At 38.1% G+C, this 19468-nt stretch overlaps 1 protein-coding gene across 4 annotated transcripts in view; it reads right to left on the minus strand.

The window, feature by feature from the left end:
• Positions 1-19468, minus strand: part of ELMO1 (engulfment and cell motility 1) — a 302044-nt gene that overhangs the window by 152049 nt on the left and 130527 nt on the right. For all 4 annotated transcript variants that reach the window (XM_030965282.1, XM_030965290.1, XM_030965299.1 and 1 more), the window contains one exon: positions 9420-9524. In XM_030965282.1, coding sequence (XP_030821142.1) covers positions 9420-9524 — 105 coding nt within the window. The remainder of the gene's footprint in view (positions 1-9419; positions 9525-19468) is intronic.

Raw genomic sequence — 19468 nt, forward strand, 5'->3', positions numbered from 1 at the left:
CAACCATTAACCCAACACTGCTGAGTCCAGCACTAACTAAGCCATATCTCCAATGCCTACATCTACATGTCCTTTAAATACCACCAGGGATGGTGACTCAACCACTCCCCACTCCCCAGAGCAGGCTGTTCCAGTCATTGACAACCTTTCCCATGAAGAATTTAGGTATCCAATCTAAACCTCCACTAGCACAACTTAAGGCCAATTCCTCTTGTCCAGCTGTTTCTTCCTTGGGAGAGAACAACTCCTACCTTGCTACAACCTCCTTTCAGGGAGTTGTAGAGAGTAATAAGGTCTCCCCTGAGCCTCTTTTTCTCCAGGTTAAACACCCCCAGCTCCCTCAGCTGCTCCTCATTGTGCCCCAGACCCTTCCCCAGCTCCATCGCCCTTGTCTTGACAAACTCCAGCACCTCAATGTCCTTCTTGCAGTGAAAGGCTCAAAACTGAACACAGGATTCAAGACGTGGCCTCAGCAGTGCTGAGTGCACGGGGACAATCACTGTCCTGGCCACACTATTGCTGATCCAAGCCAGGATTTTATGGGCCTTTTTGGCCACCTGGGCACACTGCTGGCTCACATCCCATCTTACTTCAGTACTATCTTGACACCGGTTTGCCCTTTATTGCAATACTACAGATCTATTTGGCTACCCTTTATTCTGATACTACAAATCTATTTCTGCCAGTTTTTCCTGTCTTCAGTACTTGTGAAGTTACAGAATTGTGTAGGTCAAACATGGAAATGCAGCTTATAATACACTAGAGGTTATACAGTTAAAAACCCAAATGAGCTCACAGTACAGGAGTATTAAATTCTGCAGATCCTCTTCTCTTCCTCTTGCGTCTTTGATCAATACTGTCCATTACCATGAGGCAGAAAAAAAATCCACCATAATGTGTAGTATTCAACAACAATGTATATTTTCTCTTCAGGGAAGAGCAAAAAGTCCAGACAAAAATCTCAGTAGGAAAACAAAAGAAAATTACCAAGACAGGGCAGACAGGAAATATCTTAGTGATGTTCTTTGTAAAAATAAACAAGAACAAAACAACAGCAGCTCAGAAAATGGAAGGGAAAAAAAAGAAAAACTGAGTGAGAGAATCATAGAATGAGAAGAAAATGAATGAGATTAATTGACTAGAAGAGAGGAGAGAGGAAGAGGTTGAAAAATGTTTTTTAAAAATGTAAGGAGGTGAAATTTTTAGGAAATCAGTGTTATCCATATTCTTGACAGTTCTACAGCCTGTTAAGGCATGAGAATTTGACAGTATTAGTAGTAGAATACAGTTCTGTACAGTTATTATTATTTTAAATTATCTACTATATAGTTCCATCGATCTATGGAACTAAATCCAGTCACATGTGGTGCACCCAGGGATCAGTATTGAGCCTAGTCCTGTTTAACACCTCTGTCAATGATTTGGGTGAGGGGACCAAGTGCCCCTTCAGTCAGTTCACAGATGATGCCAAGGTGGATGGGAGTGCTGATCTACTGGAGGGTAAGAAAAAGGATCTTGACAGACTGGATAGATGGGATGAGGAAAACAGTCTGAGGTTTAACAAGATACCTACCAGTGGCCTGGCCGTAAAATAAGAATTTGTTTTTAAATCTAATTTAAAAACCCCAAACTTATAATAAAGAAAATAAATCTATAAAATGTAAATATGCAAAATTAGTAAATAAAACCATTACAAGTAATTTTTAAATTTAAAATAAAATAAATTTAAGTATCATGCCAAGATCACAGGGAAATAATGCAAATTTCCCAGCAGCAAAAAAACTCCTTACAAGACACCAACCTCAAAATCAAAAAGATTTTCTAAATTTATGGCAGTGTGCCTTTATGATTTTCCATTGAATTATTCATTGAGTCTGTCACTACCTCAGGATCCCAAAATAGACCCTCAGAAGGCAGTGGACTAAGTGAAGGATTTTCCACACTTGACTACTGTGGGTTTTAAAGTCTCCATCAGCTTCAGTAGTGAAGCTTACACCTGCATCTAAGAGTTAATGACTGACAAAAGGCAAAATTTTGAAGACAGGTATCTTCAAAAGCTTCCTCATCAAAATCTAGGAGGCTGAAACCACCAGACAGAAACATTTCTCCTTCACTGAGAAGAAATATCGACTTAGCCAGTCCCTTAATCCTTCACATTAAAGATGAAATTGTCTCAAAGCATATTGCCCATGGCAACTGCAGATGTAATTCTCAGATTCCCGAGCCAAAATCAGAGCTTGGCAATGAAATAGAGATGCATTGTGATTAGGAAATAAATACAGAACTGAAAGAAAGGCAAGATCCACTGTAGCTGCATTAACACTTCTAATAAGTCCCAGAGCAGGCAATTCAATGAATATTGCTGCACTATTAAAAAGGAGCATTTCTACAGGCCAATTTTGTAAAATGATCCTGTCTTAATAGAGAACAAGCTTTTTAGCAGTCTGCAGCAGGTTAATATCAAGAGGTTCAGAGAGCTATTTAGTAGAGATCATAAAAAACCTCCTTAGACCCAAAATGAAAGGTCAAGCAGCATTTAAATATCCAGAAACTGCAGGGATTCTCTTCCTTTCTTGACACTGCTTTTTTTCCCCCCTAAGCTTCCTTATCACATATGGTAGGCTTCACCATTCCCTCTTCATTTGGGCGCTTTAGGTAAGTCTAATAAGCAAATCTTTAAGATAAACTTCCCGAGAAGGGTAAGAGACTACTGCAGACAGACTCAGTTTCCATTCATCCTCATCACCAACTTTGCTTTCTTCCTAAGGTAGCTTGTCATTTGCTTCAGCTTCAGCATCAGTCTTCTTCCAACATCCTTCACTCTGCCCTGTCCCCTCTGATGCTGTATATTTAATTTCCAATGCTTCCTCTCTCTCATCTCACTCTTCCTTGACATTCCCGAGTCATTACAGAAATTTCTCATGGCAAAGCTAAAATAAAGCAACAGTTATTTCTGTCTGCCTCTGGAAGATACTAGAATTGCAATTTAAACAAAGATCTGGAAGAAAAGTTGAGACTTTCTACAGATATTGAAAAATAAGAAAAAAGTCACTGATATGAGATGGCTTAACATCTCCAAAAGTTTGGTTTTTTTCTGGAAAATTGTGATGGAGTTTTCAAACAAATGTAGTGCCAAACTATCTCAAGCTAAATATACATGGTTCTGCAGGTGCTCACCAAGCAATAAATTTTCATTCCCACACAAACATCTTAGCTTATGAAGCATTACTGCAATTTTTATTTTCCATCTAAAGGTAAATATGCAGTAGTTTGTCTTGTATCTTCCTCCTTTCTTTACAGAAGAACCTTCTTCTCTCTATGAAGAACCAACCAAATAATCATAAAGCCTGGTGGTAAGGCCCAAGACAAGAAGCCTTCATTGCCCCGTCATCCTCAGAAGCAGTATCAGAATGTGTTCTCCACTTTTCAAGTCACAGGTATGTGAGAGGGCGTTGAACTGGTCCAGTTTGGGAACTACCAGTCAGGTATTCCTCTCCCTCCATGCCCCCCACAAATGTAAGAAGGTAATGTTTTCCCTGAAGTTCTCTCCTGGCTCACCAATGGCAGAGGTGGAAGGCAGAAACCTGCAGCATCTGCAGAATATAGCAGACTTAGTTTTTGATTTTTTTCTTTCTTTCATAATGTAAAACATGCCCTATGGGTGGCCTAATGTTATTGTGGTATAGCTATATCCGAGAAAAACATCAACCTTTATGGCACATCAATGAGCCTGGCAGCCAGAGTTACATCACAAATGCTCTGGACACGGGGTAAATGGGAAAACCCATGACAGTCAAGAGCTAGTTTTCCCTCCTCATGCATATGCTTCTCAGCTTTGCAGATGAAGGGACTGTGGCACAAAAACTAGCCCAATCTTTGTATGCTACTGCTTCAGCCTCGGTGTGATTCAAAACCTTTTGAGGTCAGTTGCTAGGCTTGCAACAATTTCTGGGCCCTTTGGATAAGGATGTAATTTAGACAACAGCTATCATAAACCTGGGAACATTTAGGAGTTCTATGAATGGTGGAAAGTGATCTGAACTCATGCCATATGCATCCCACTGAACATTCCACACAAGGCTGTGCAGAGAGTGCCATTACTCCCTTAGAATTCGCTTCCTCAGAGCTAATTTTGTGTCTGTGCTGCAATCAGCCACTCCAGGATTTTGTGTCTTTAACTACAGAGGGACCCATCTCAATCCCCCTCAGTGATGGAGGCCCTCAGTTGTCATGTAAAGGAGAAACATTACATGATATTTAGGAAGAAACAAAGCACAGGCAGAAAGACTCTTAGATATGTGAGTGGAATGGAAAGCTTGGCTGAGAAAAGACAAGAACACATTAATAATCTGGGAACCTGGCTTAGGCAATTAGGTCTCTTTGCATTCATTCATGAGAGTCACCAGGAAGACTCATGTAAAAAACCTAATTTTTCTCTCTACCTTCTACAGAAAAAAAAGAAGTTACATCTTCTTTCCTACCATTTCTGGGAGGGGAGGAAAGCATGGCAAAAATCAAGCTCAATTTAATTTCAGAAAATGCTGAAATTATATGTTGGACTCCTCATATCTGATCAGGAGAGTGAGTAGGCACGAGGAGACTTTGTGAATTGACGGAAGGATGTGTAGGCAGCCTCCTATACAACAACTGCATGGGCTAGAAAGTATACGGCAGACAGTCTGACTGTGACTCAGCCCATTTGGGTTCTGAAAGGTCCCTGCAGGATGCCAGCAATCTTCCTGCCTGCATCACTGGCACTTGCAAACAGCACCTGCTCCTCCTCTCTGACTTCTGAAAGCTTCAAATGCAAAAGAGCTCCCTCCTCAGCCTCCCCAAATGTAGCTGCTGGGGAAGAAGTGTTCCTGCATTACAACTGTGTGAGTAACCAAATTACCAGCTCAGCAAACTCAGGGGAAGGAGGATTTCCTAGTACTGACCATAAACCAAGTCAGCTTCTAATTTTCAGGTAATCAAAATAATCCTTGGCACAACCAAAGTCCATGTGTTGGAGTGTTTTTACTTGGAAAATTGTAATAACTTTTAAAACTTGTTTTAAATGCAAGAAAATCTAAGAGCATACCACTAAGTATCTTACACATCACTCACAAAAAATTAGAAGTGTTGGATCCATTATAAAATGGATTCAATTTTCAGTATGGATTTCAACACTGCCTTCCCACCCCAGCAGTAATCTTTTATACGGAAAATCTTACTTGCAATATCAAAAAAATATTTGAACAAAATAGATAAAATCAGTAGGAAAAGGGATAAACTTTTTCTTCTGCAGATGAGACTTGAATTTCAGGCTAGAGTAAAATGGTATTTTTCCTACAGATGAAGAGCCTACTAATCTAATAAAGGGCAAAGAACTGGACAAACTTAGGCAGCCACCTGGACAGAACCCAAAATAGGTGATCAGCCAATGTTCAGACCCAAAGCTGCTAATTTTATTTGTATTTTCTGCCTGAAGCACCAATCCCATGTGCTTAAACAAAATGATGAGACACAGTATGAGTCCTCTCAAGGTAGAATCTGACCCCAAAGCAGCAGTGAGTCTTGCTAGAATATAGCTGGTCAGAAACACAGAAGAAAAATATAGACAAGCCACCAATTTGTCAGTCATCAAATTCATTAGAATGAGAAAGGTTTTTTCCACAAACTCTTTACACTCAGAAAAATTAAAAGGCACACTGCTACATATTACCAGTAAGAAAAATTTCAATATGTCTGTATTGAATAAAGTCTGCCTTCAATGGTAACTTATAATTTTATTTTTAAAATTAGTAGAATGTGAAGCTGAAGTAGTTTTGGAAAGGAATAAATTGAAAGTAGGGGAACACATGACTTGTCTGCTACAAAAGAACAAAAAAATTATCTGTCACAAAGCTTTATTCCAATCATTTTCTTCTCTGTTAAATTTAATTATACACTCCAGCCGTCCTATAATTATGGATCTTGGGAAGCTGCCAATTATTTCCTGAGGAAAATTTTAAAATTTCTTGCAGAAATTCAACATTACTTCCATCAATGCATTCCATATACTATGTCATCACCTTTTAAAAGCCAAACCTCTATAGTGATTGATTATTTAAGTGCAACATGAAAAAAATCCAGTGCATATCAGTCACTGATAGCACCAGACAATTAATTAAAGAGAAAAAAAAGATAACGCAACAGGAAACTAATTCAATAGGAGACTTTTATAAAAAAAACAAATGATAGCTAATGACATCACACAGTCAAAGAGAACTGGAGGCTCCAGTCATCTTGTATGGCAAACAAAACCCTGAGGTTCAAAATCTGTTAACTCAAAGTTTGTATAAACACTGTGTTTATCTGAAAGAAGACAGCATGTAAAGAAAACATATTACTGCAATTTCAGGAAAAAGTATACAATGGGGAAAAGGTGAATGAAAGAAGTGGATTGTGGGGAAGTAGTTAAAAAAGAATAAAACAGGGGGGAAAGTGTGGTTATTTTTGTTTCCTCCTTCACCGTGTGACACCCATATTTTCACCCTCAAATGCCTTTTGCTTTCAAGATGCAGAGTTACCCATCTGCTGCAGTGCCTTTACACCCATGTTCTTTAACAAATTGCAATTGTATTTACTCTTCCTACTTTAGTGTGCTAAAATACATTCATTTTCTACTGGTCTTTGAAGCCCCACTGCCAGCCCCTAAGAGGGAACCTCAGTTTCAGACATCCTTCCTACCTAACTAATCTATTTATTATGCAAATTACTTCTAAGCAGAATCTCTTATGAGAGGCAGAACAAGGACTGAAAAGGGAAGAGATTACTTATTGACTGTATTCTCTTCCAACTTCTGCTTATCCATTATTTTCATTACTACAAGAACTAAGGGTCATGGAGCAGGGGCATCCTAAGAGTCACAGGTCAGACTGCAGGGAATTGTGCTGCCCATTAAAATGCAGCACTGCCAATACACTCACTGAAACCATTATGACTTCCTGATAGGGTCTCTGCTTAATACATCACTTTCTATCAGGGAAAACTTCAGATATTCCCAGTTTGTTTCAAACCGGCTCTGATTTTCAGCCTCAATTTCTAATTACTGCATAGTAGAGATAGTACCTGGGGCTTAGGAATTAACCCATGGCACAGGAATCAATTGAATTGCAAACAGACAAGTTGAAAATAATCTCTCCTCCTAGGAACCAAACTATTTCCTAGTATCAGCAATAAAAAGAGAAGAGCTTCTTGTCAAACAAGTTTTTCAGGATGCAAGTGTATAGCAGACTGTATAGCTAACAACTTCAGCTGGACCACAGGAGGAATTTTATTAGGGTACAGGAGTAAAAATACCTAAAATACTTTGAAAAAATAAACAAGGTCAACAGGCTGTACAAGTAGAGCAAATTGGCGTTGTGGGAGGTTTGGGAGGTGAAGGCCATGAAGGAAAGGTAATATTAGATGTGAAATAAAGTGAAAAAGGGACAGGCATGTCAGGGCCCACAGGAAACTACTGTACACCAGCTAGCAAGTCAAGGAGAGGAAGAGAGAGAAAGTAGGTGTCTTTTGCAATCAAAGACTATCAACGCTGTAGGAGTTGCACAACACCATCATCTCAGAGGTGTTCCTACTGTGCCAGCAATGCTGTATAAACACTAAGTAGAACTCCTCAGAGTGGTGGATAGACTAACACACTCCCAAAGCACATTTACAGTCCCCAAAGCAGCTTCAGGCAAGCAATTGAATCTGAGCGTGCCTCTGCAAGGCACTTCTAGTGGATGTGTACTCTTTCTCAGGAGGGAAATACATGAGGCAGTCAGGCAGTCTCCTAACAGGAACCATGCAGGAATAAAAACAGGCAGCTCAAAACAACAAAAATTCTCAGTAATGCAGGAGCAAAAATACTGCATTATAGAAACAGGGCTGAGCCGGCAGCAAAATCCTTTCCAAAAAGTGGCTAATTACATGCTTCACTGAATCCAATTTTTAAGACAGCATTTGCAACATGAACATGAAAAAATAAGAAAAACTTGAGAGATGTCAATGAAAGCTCTATTTCAACAGAATTTTTGTCCTCTTTCAAACGTTTCAGGCTTCTTTAAATCGTGTCTGACCCATTTGGAAGCACTGGCTACCTCTAATTCTCTAAACTGAATTTTCCTAAGTATGAAGTAGCACAGTCCAGATCTTATCAAATTTTAATGAGAAACAGTGAGCAATTTTCTTTTTATAAACAAAAACACTATTCAGCATAGTTTCTCCAGAAAACATGCTCTTTGTTCATCACCTGGGGTAGTCCTTGATTTCAGAGATTTATAGGGATTGATAAATAGTATTGTACTGCATACAACCACAGTGTCTTTTTAAGGAGTTATTGCTAGATTCAGACAAAGGAGAAAGATCCATTTAAAGAGCAAATCCTACAATCCCATCATATGGTATTATGTCCATACACATCAGCAGGTCCTTTGCAAACCTATTAGAGCTTTGACACCAATTTACTTCAAACAGAAAACAGATGATAACATATATTAAAAGATCATTCTTGACTTTTAGTGGAAATGATTGCTGTTTCTGATGTTTTCTTGCTATACACAACCTTCTTCAAGCAGGTTGCATAAGCAGTTTTCTTGGGGAATTAAACCATCCCTATGAACTCCAGACACTGACTTTCATGATTATCCTCCCTTCCTATCTGTGCTTGCTTGATTTATGCTTGGCAAGCACTTGATTTCAATAAGGTTCAGGAAAAGTTGTTCCCTTCGGAGGCAGGTATTATTCAGCTGTATGCCTCTTCTTGTAGGGATGCAACACATAACCTCCTCTAACTACCTTTGGAATAACCTTGAAATAATATAGGAAGTGGAGTGGGCAGGGGACAGGAATGGGTTATATAAGTAAATCATGATGCTTTGTCCATATTTTACTCCCAGCATGACCTCTCCCTACAGTAGCAGTTTTAGTGGAAGCATCTTAACTCTCAGTAGCCTGCCAACTCGGTCACCTTTCAAAGCACTTGATCTTCAAATCCTCCTTTCCACAAAAATATTGTCAGTTTTTGGTTGACTTGGCACAGGTTAGAGATTTCTGCATAATTACTCCTTTCTGAGTTTATGGTCATCCATTATGCATCTGACAAAAGCACAGGCTCATTTCTCTTCTCTTTGCAGGCCTAAGCAAAAAGAAGTACTTGCAAAAAGTAGTATCTGAATATTTGACTCAGCAATAGAATACTTGACTCAGCAATGACAGACAAGACACCTGTACAGCTTTCTCCGAGACGTTCTACAGACTTACGTCATGTTTTAGTGCCATGTGGTTTGTCTTCCTAGAGTTTGCTGTTAATGATACCAGGATTTTGAACCTCCCCTCCAAAGTCAACTGCAAACAGGACATAATTACTGTGAACAGGCAACTGCAAAGATCTCCATGACAAGAGGAAGCCTTACCCGAATATAAGCATCCTGGTGATGTTTAGCAAAGTACAGCATGTTGTCGAGGGCCAGCATTCCAGGAGGGGTCTGTGTGAAATCCATTGCTGGGTTTACATGGTTCTGAAAAAAAAGAGCAAGATCACTCAATGAGCACCTTTACAAAAGCTATCAGTTCCTCAGTGTTTATGAGCACCATGTTAGAGTACTGTGTCAAAAAATGTTCAGCAACAGAGCTTTTTTTACTGAGCAGAAAACTCTTAATTAAGGAAATGGCCCACGCCTGGAAAAACTCTACAACCAAATGCAGCCACTATGAGGTTGGCATGTCGGTAATCCACTTCTGCAGCTGTGGAATGGAGTTTCCCAAAGGCTGAACACTTTAGAAGCACAGACACCCATGTTGTTCATTGAGATAGACTCCTTGGTGGTACTACAGACTAAAAGTGCATGAAAATAAAGATAATTGAGCCAACAGACACCAAAACACCTATTTATACAACTGTTATGGAACTATTTCAAATAAACCACAAAAAAGAGAAAAAAAACCCTACCAGACTAAATAGCTGTATTAAGTCTGTTAGATCTTGTGGACTCCTGAACGCAAAGGGATTCAGATAAAATTTTATATGAAAATAAACAGATTTATCTTGTGGAATTCAGGTACATTTTTTGTTACATTCTGAACCTATTAGTTTCATCTATGGAACTAATGAATAAACATACCATATATAACTAGAACTCATTAGCTTCCACATGCACATACATATTGCAGATGTTTGGTTTCACACACTACATTAAAAACTACAGGTACCCAAAATATTTATTAACTCAGCTGATTTTTTTGATTTGATGCAATGAAATGTACATTTAAATAATCTTCATGGACTTCATGGGTTTAGACATGAAAATTTGCCTGGCTACAACTAAGAACCTGCTCAGAAGTCCCAAGAATATGCCTCCATCAAAAAATGCCTCCTTTCTGCTAAGCTCTTTTTATCACCTTTGCAATGTCTCCTTCTCTACTCATCATTCTGACACAGAAAGATATCCCTAGCTCCTTTGCAATGGCATTTCTATTCTGTGAGACCCAGCTGACAGGGACTTTATAAGTGCATTTACTACCAGAAAACTGGAAAAGCTCAGCACAGGTTTCTTCCATTACTCCATTTCTGCTGTGTGCTCAGGGTCTGATCCACCCCCTTCAATGATAAAAGCATGGGTTTTACTACTTTTCCTTCTGTTGAGTCTGTCAGGCCATAACGTGGTAGAAGTGAGTGATTCTACTTTTTTGCCCATTTTAGCTTCAGATGTATCATTACGTTGGTTTCAGCCAGTCAATAATTCACAGTCACATGAAAGATTAAAAATACTAGAAAGCAAAATTTATACATTAAGATGCCTGCTGCCACTTCAAAAGTAGACAAATATATTATTCTGAAGATGGCATGCAGAACCTGTTGGTTGTACATTTCCAGATTAGTGCTACTGGTGTATAAGTAAAACAATCACTGGGTAATTAGGGAATCAAGAGGATGCCTGGAACCCTAGACTTTACATAGAAAGATCTATGTAATAAGTATTTAAGAAGGGTAGTTGTCGTTTAGGAAGGGAAAACAATGTCTTACCGAGTTGTAAGTTTCAAAAACTCCCCTTTAAATTCTTTTTTTCCACTTTCACCTGCTCATCTGAATGACAGACAATAGCCTTTTATGACTATTTCCCCAACTGAACCTTTCATTTTCCAAATTGATGCACTTATCATTCAGAACATTTAAAATCAGTAAAAACTGCTTCACACACATCACAAGCCCTACAGACTTCAACTTCTGGAAGGAGAAACTTCACTTCCTACAACTTTCAAGCATTTCAAAAAGGGCATTTTAAGAGCGGCTGAGTCTCACAGACACACAAATGCCCCCCCCCACCCAGCATGAATATCTTACAGATCCTTCTCTGCATTTGAAACTACCTCCAATTTGGCCACAAAGTACAAGTCCTTAGGAACACCTCTTGATACTTTACTGTGTCATGAGGTCCATGACGTACATTTCCTTGGGAAAGCCACTGGGAACCACAGGAACATCAGTCAGCAGAGAACCCTACAGCACCAGTTGCACAAAAACTTATGGAAGTAGAACTACAGCATAGGGCTGAACGTGCACTCTTGGCTCTCATGCTACAGCACAGGTGGGGTACACTTGGATAAATACCTGACAAGCACAGAGAGTTTCAAGACCCAGCTACATTTCCCCAGCTATTAAAATACTACTACTAATTTCACTGGCATTTACAATGGTAAAATAAATGCAGGACACAAATAAAAAGCCTAACCTACAGTTGCTTGAATAGTTTTTTGCTTCATCCCATTCTAAATCAACAAACAAACAGGAAGGACATGAGGAATCTCATGACATTTAGTAAGGATGACTCATTTTGTCTCTTACCATCACTACTAGTTCTATGTTCAATCAGAAAAACCATCTCTCCATCACTTTTATTTTATCTCCAAGTCAAGCCTATAAGCCCAGCTATTTTCAGCTATTTTCAGTTTGTTTCTGTTTTTCAAAAGTTTCTGTCTCGCGGGATCCCAATATAACTAGGGCTTGATCTTCAGCTCTGTTGATTTAAATAACTAGAAATACAGAAGCAGATAATAGCTGAGGATCCACAAGACAGTTCTGGCATGTGTGAGACAATACATTACCTTCAATTATTCTTGAAATTCAAAAGGAATGTCAGACACTTTGTTCCCTTCCTTCTTTCTCCCTCCCCCTAAAATCATCCTTTTCTTAACATGATGAATATTTGTGGTTGAAATATTAAGTTATTGAGAGTGGGTTTAGAAATGAGATACAAAGCTACATTATCTAAAATGCTGTAGTGAATAATTCAGAAGTAGGCAAACACCCCACCTACAATATAATTTATTAAATATATGGAACACAGCACTTCAGGGGTATTTATTGCATCCATTTAGTACAAAATCTATGGCATTTTTTGCTTTATGAAAAGCTAGGAGTAAGAAATACAAATGAAACAGATTTGTTACTTCCAATTTTTCAGATATTTTTGATTTTTTTCCTAGGCTGAGTAATTGCATGTTTCAGCTTCAGCATCTATGTGGTATTTAACAGCTTATGCTCTTATGCCATACATGTTAACATACCAGGACATTGAAGAATTCCTTAGCCAACTCAATAGAATACTGTGGGAACAAAAGTTCTTTGCTTTTGATAAGGTGAAAACTCAAAATCACATCTGCTTATGCTATTAAAAAAAAAAAAAAAGGAAAAATATCACATGGCATGTTTCACAATATGGTAGCTATTCTGGCTAAATCCCAGTGCAGTAATTACAGACAACCTAGCATTCTAATGCAGTTCTGGCTGTGTAAAGCTTTCTTCTGTACCCTGAATGGCTTCACTGTCTTATTCCTGGCAGCAATCTCTGAGGGATGTATGGATTCCACTGCTAGATACGTGTCCTCACACCGAGCTGCCTGGTCACAGCAAGGGTGTGCTGTCTGTAACTGCTAATGGAATAAGGACCACTTACTCCTTACATTATTCCTAACAACAGTATCTTCCATGTGACCGCGATGAAGCACAGGAACGATTTATTTCCCTGCATTTCTAGGTGATTAACATACAAATTTATTTCTGTCTTGACAGGTATTGACAGCTTATCACAGATTTTGCTGTGCGCAGCAGCCATGTAAATCGGTTGCCAAATCATGCTAGTCTCTCCTGAAAGCCGTATGGAGTAGGGGCTAGACCCACTAATAGTTTTCCCAATCCCAAAGCAGCTCAGGCGAATCCTATTCTGCATGCCTCACTTTGGTAAAGGGCATAACAGAAACACATCAGAAGTTTTCAGGGAAGAGTCAAGACTGTAAAAGAACAGATGATAGAACAACTTTCAAATGTCACAAGAATCCAATTTTAATGGTGTCTTTCTAAAATGAACCCTCTCAAAACTGGTCATATTTCTTTTTTTTTAACAGAAAAAGGAACAATCTGTCTACCAAGGTAACACCGGGGACAGCAATTTCTCTCTTCCATCTTCAATTACTCGCTTACTCATTTTCTTCATCCTTTTAAATCTAACCCACTGTTCTGTGGGCTGGGAAGGAAAGCAATTACCTACCTGATTCTACAGCACCTCTGCAAAACCTTCCCCAGATCAAATTGGGAAATCATAGTAGTAAATACGTGGATGTTTGTTCCTTAGAACTCAGGACAAGAAGAGTGGGAACTTTTAAAGTGAGATTTAATGTGAATTATGAATTGACAAGCTTATGCTAAAAGTATCAACGAGCACAGAGACTCACCATTTACCCCTTCCCTAAATAAACCTGAAGTTTTACAGGCAAAATGTTCCCATCTGTTCATTTACACAAGAATTACAAATGAGGAAAAATACTACATTAAACCAACATTTGTGAAGAGGTAGTCAGCTAAAATTCTTAATGAGGAAATATTTTTGTCTTTTTATTTAACAGCACTGTATTCAAAGAGATGATGATGTGGCATACCACTTCCATCATCACACTTAATGAGATATAACAGTGACTTGGGAATTTTCAGCCTCTGTGTAATCAGTGGAAGCAAGAACTAGAAGATTTGCTTTTCTCGTGATAACTACTTAAATATGCAAGTGTGATTTTTTTTTCTTCCAAAACCAATTTTTTTAATTTACAACAGAACTCAGTGCTAGAATGAAAATGTATCAGGAGGATTCCTGAAGTAAAAAAAATCTACAAACAAAACCACAAAAAACCCCACACTCTAACGCAAGTAAGAAGTATACAAAGCTCAGTAACAGCTATATATTTGAAAGAATATGAAGAAAATAATTTAAGATAATTTCAGCGCAAGTCATTTAAACCACATTCCCATTATTCCACCACATATAAAGAACTCCAATATATTTCTACTGGATATAATTTTCATGAAGATTTAAAAATTATATCTGCATACCATGATGGTGGTTTTTCCTTAAACTCATTTCTAGGTCTTTTTAGCTTTATGTTTTGGCAAATATTTGTCCATTTCTACTAGCAGGTAGAAATTTTGAGGTTTGTTTTTCTTTTTTGTTGTTATTGGTGTGACAGCTTTGGGATACATATTAGTAGACTGCAAATGTTATCCTTCAAGAATGTCCTATCTAGTTAATGTGTTAATCAACAGACCTCCTGGATCAAGTTTGACCTCACCAATATAAATCCACCCCTCTCAATAGCAAAGAAATTTAAAGTACAATCTGCACATCATTTGCCCTACAAAAGATAAAAATGCAGTAATTTGACTACTGTATATCCTTAATTCATTGAGCTAGTATGTAATCTAATGTAAAGAACAATAGAGTTCAATGTATGTCACCACCAGAAATCTCTCCCAGTTGTGTAAACATGCTATAGTGGTAAAACTTGTAAAAATCTGAATGTTAAGGAGGTGCAATTAAATCACCTAAAAATCACTAAATAGACCATAACAGGCATGTCAAAAGCACTACATATTTTCAATCATGAATAAATTACACATTATAAAGCAAGACAAAAAGCTTTTGCATAATTCTTTGTACTTTACACATGCCTATATTATGTGGAGCTAATGGTTCGGATTTCAAAATCTTAAACCCTACAGGCTGCCAATAATTTGAAAGCCTAGAAGAATCCAAAGTGACTGCTTTAACTCAGATGACCACATCTTGTCCAATGCATAAAAACTGTGAGCCACCTTTCAGGTTTTATTTCAGTTACTAAGGGCAGATTTTAAAGTTAGATGCATGTTTAGCACTTCACAGATTATCGACTTCTTACTACTGAAGTAATGTTTACTGGGCAAATGTAGTTATCAAGCAGTAACACGTCATGTACTCTTTCAGGGACATATAGAATGATTAAACGGGATGTGGCATTTCAATTACATTTTTTCAGCGTGGAAAATTACTTTCAGATATCTCACCATATCCACTAAGCTTCCAGAAAAATGGAATAAGTAGTCAAACATCCAGTTGCAGATATAGTTGGGACTGGGTCAAAAAACTAAAAGCCATACTAGTTTATTTACTGAGATTACCAGATCATTTTATAGCCCGACCCTGCCAGATTCCCTGTCTACCCTGACTTTTTGGGCAAAGTCAGTCCACTTCAGAATAAACTGCTGCTGGATGAGATGTGAGCTAATCCAGATGGCTTTCACTGCAGGGAATTAGGGACCCTTCCCATGAGACCTTCTAGGGGCTCAGCTGCAAGAGTGTGAAGCAGGTGTCCCTCCAGCCAGGGCTGCTGGAGAGCAACCAAGAGCTACAGCTTTTCAGAAAGCTCCAGCTCTTACAAAATCACAATGGAATATATTACCCACGTCCTGGCCAGCAAGCCACTTTTGTAGTGTTTGAACTACAACACTCATGAAGTACAGTGGGAAGAGCTGGCACACAGTACCCTCAACCTCAAAAGAACTACTGTTGTAAATATGGGCTTTTTTATGACTTTGGCATGTGTTGGGAGATGATTGCTTTAATTTTACCAATGTAATTAAAGCAGTTTGCCCTCTCTATACAGATAGAAACTAAGGCATGAATTCTCATCCTGCCCAGCAGGTGAAATATCAAGCTAGCAAGAAGAGAGTTATGTGAGAAAACAGTGTGAACAGTGCTAGTGGAAACAGCAAACCAAAGAAATTAATCCATCTACACTTGAATACTGCAAATAAACACAGATTAAACATTTGTGACTACACAGAAGTCATACCCACAAGACTCAAAATCTACCTCAGCAGTTTTATCTCTGTGACTCCTATCAAATGTGATTTAGTGTTCCTAAGTCAAATTTTGTCATGAAAGCTTTTTTTTGAGTTTGGGAAAGTTTAATGCCTGTTCAGTAACGTAGATTGTGACTTCCACTCATTATTTGAGCATAATGGCTCTATAATTCAGGAAAAATTCAGAGCTCTTCAACAGATGTTTTTTACAAAACTTAAGGAAAAGATGCAAAACAGTTAATGAGTGTACATATGTATTTTACCATAAGCTCCAAACAAATGAGTTACATTGCCTATCAATAAGGAAAAAAGAAGAATCTCTATACCTTTTTACTAAGGAAAATGAAAAGTTCAAAACCAAATTGTGCCAAATCTTTGGCTGTTTGAATTGGAATTTTCTAAGCCTTAGACTACTATAAGAGCATATATTTGATTGTTTTAGTTACACTCCAGGCAGTTTTATCTCAACTTTTTGACATAACATTTGCTTCTGAAATTTAAGGTGCAAAACAACTTTCAGTTATATTTCCTTTTAAAGAAAAAAATACTTAAAATTACAAGCAATAAAGTAAAATCAAAGTCACTCAAGTAAAAATAATCATTAGAGGAAGATTATTTCCTGAGGATGTGCATCTACAGGGAGGCCACATGTGAAGCAGCCAGTTTATTGCTGCAGTGGCCTCTCTCCTATGTCACCACTGAAGAGTAAAATTCTGAATGGGATCCTTCCTGCTGCTGCAACTATCATCTCTATTAAAGGATATGATGCTTGTGTACTATGGTAGGCACAACCACAGAACAAGAAGATTACCACTCCATTTGAGCAGTGAATTATAGCTCCCTTGGAATTTCATGACCACCAATGGCAGTGGTGGCTGGGGACATCCCTGCATCTCTACAATCTGTGCTGCTTTGAGAACAGTGAACTTGGAAAGGAACCTAAAATCAATGCCAAGCATCACGAGGTAAGCTGGGATAGATCCTGGTCTCTCTTTAGATATTTCTGTAGAAAGGTTTTGTGATTTTCCTTTTCAAGCAAGCTAGCTCAAACCTCTGTCATGTGCAAAAGGCAAGGCCAGGCTGTGTTTAGTTCAAATACAGTGGAGAGAAGACAGCCCTATGTCTGAGAAAACCCCAGTTCAAAATGAATCATCCCTGTGAATCTACTGGCTGCTTGGCAGCCAGATACAACAGTTGTCCAAATTTAAAATGGAAATTTCTGTCCCAGAGCTCTGGAAAACAGAACTGGAATGGCATTTACAGCTGGGCATATGGACCTGCAGAGCCGGATGAAAAAGCCAGCTACCATTTGGGAGCTCTGTGGTTCACCCACTGACACTTCTTTTATTACCTGTGACCACCAGGTCAAGCTTCTAATAACTGCAGAGGATAAGATGAAAACTAATCTACAGCAAAAGAGCTGTCAACATATGTGATACCTTAACTTTGGATGGACATTCTCAAGTACAAAATTACCAGCCCTACAGTCAAATCTTTCCCCTGCTGGAGGAAAGCAGCCAGGCTCTGTAGATGTCAGGGACAGGTTTGGAATACAAGACTAATTCCTCCTAAAACCTTTGAGTCCATATTCTGCCTTAAATCAGCAATAACCTATGCCTATCCTGTAGGATACCCTCATCTGTCTTCAACTGTGGTATTTTCGGGGTCCCCCATCGTGGGGAGGAATGATGAATCTGACTCCATGTTCTTAGAAGGCTAATTTATTATTATATTATATTATATTATATTATATTATATTATATTATATTATATTATATTATATTATATTATATATTAAAGAATACTATACTAAAACTATACTAAAGAATAGAGAAAGGATGCTTACAGAAGGCTTAACAAGATACTGACGAAAAACCCGTGACTCTCCAGAGTCCTGACACAGCTGGACCATGATTGGTCATTAAGTAAAAATTCACATGTTGGATAAACAATCTCCAACCACATTCCAAAGCAGCAAAACACAGGAGAAGCAATCAGATAATTAATTTTTTCGTTTTTCTCTGAGGCTTCTCAGCTTCCCAGGAGAAGAAATCCTGGCGAAGGGATTTTTCAGAAAATATGATGGTGACACTCAATAGCAAGGTAATAAAAAAACAATACAACCAAAAAACCCCCCAAAACAAACTACAAAGATTAAAACCCACTGGATCCATTCACTAGAGAATTTCACTTCCCTTGAACTTCAGTTCCATTTCAGTTTGCCTCCCTCTCCAGGAATGTGAAGCTCTTCTGACTAGAGTTGGGCTCTGCAAAATGCTGGTATGTGTTGCATGTCTGGGTACTGTTCTGTTCTGCCTTCATTCTCCTCCAGACAAATGTCACAAAGAGGATGCAGCTGCACCAAAATGTAGGGAGATTTTTTAAAAAATATAAAGAATTTTTAAAAGAAGACATATCTTTACTATTCTACAATTTCATGTGGGGGCTGTGTAACAAGTGGACTACATTTAACTACCAAAATATTCAGATATGAAGGTGTTTTTAATTTGGGGAAATAAATGGGTTATTTGAAAATAAGGTGCCTTTCTCCCCTTGTCTTTGAATTTATTCTCAGGCCTCAGTTAATGAAATCTCATATTGAAAAAGAATGTTTGTAAGTCTTTGTAACTGAAGAAAATCAAAGTATTTTGTGTGCTATGCTATTTACCATCCTTTAAATATTACAACATGCAAAAAAAAAAAACCCAGGAGGAATGAGACAAGGAGGAAAAAAGCAATATGCACATATAAGTAACACACATATCTGTTTGAGTGCAATAATACACTGAAAAATTTCATAAACTTAAGTAAAATATTTGCTGTAATTAACATTAAATTGAATTTACACAGTTTCACAAAACTACCATCATTTAATACCAAGCAAGGCTTTGTCTAGAATCATCTGTCCAAGCCAAGTCTTGTGAAACAGATGAAGCCAACACAACAAAAGAATTGAGATGTCATTATATCTGACCGGTTTTGTGGGGGATGGTTCTCTGTGGGCTTTTTGTGTGCAAATTCTGAGACATGTGGTACATAATATCCAGACAAAGACATCCAAGGTCCATCCATCTCCCAGTGAAGGAGTCAGAAAATAATTCTTCTGTTAAGAAACAAACTATTCAGCCCAACTACATTTCAAATCCATGGAGCTTCCCTGCCCCCATGAGTTCATAACTGGGATGCACATGGCAAAGAAAACTATTCACTGAAACATAAATAGTATATATAGAAAAGAAAATAAAACAACCAGAAATGTAGTACTCCATTGTGATTACCTTTAAATTAGCACATTTACAT

The sequence above is a fragment of the Camarhynchus parvulus genome, chromosome 2 (assembly GCF_901933205.1).
Source record: "Camarhynchus parvulus chromosome 2, STF_HiC, whole genome shotgun sequence".
NCBI classification, from domain to species: domain Eukaryota; kingdom Metazoa; phylum Chordata; class Aves; order Passeriformes; family Thraupidae; genus Camarhynchus; species Camarhynchus parvulus.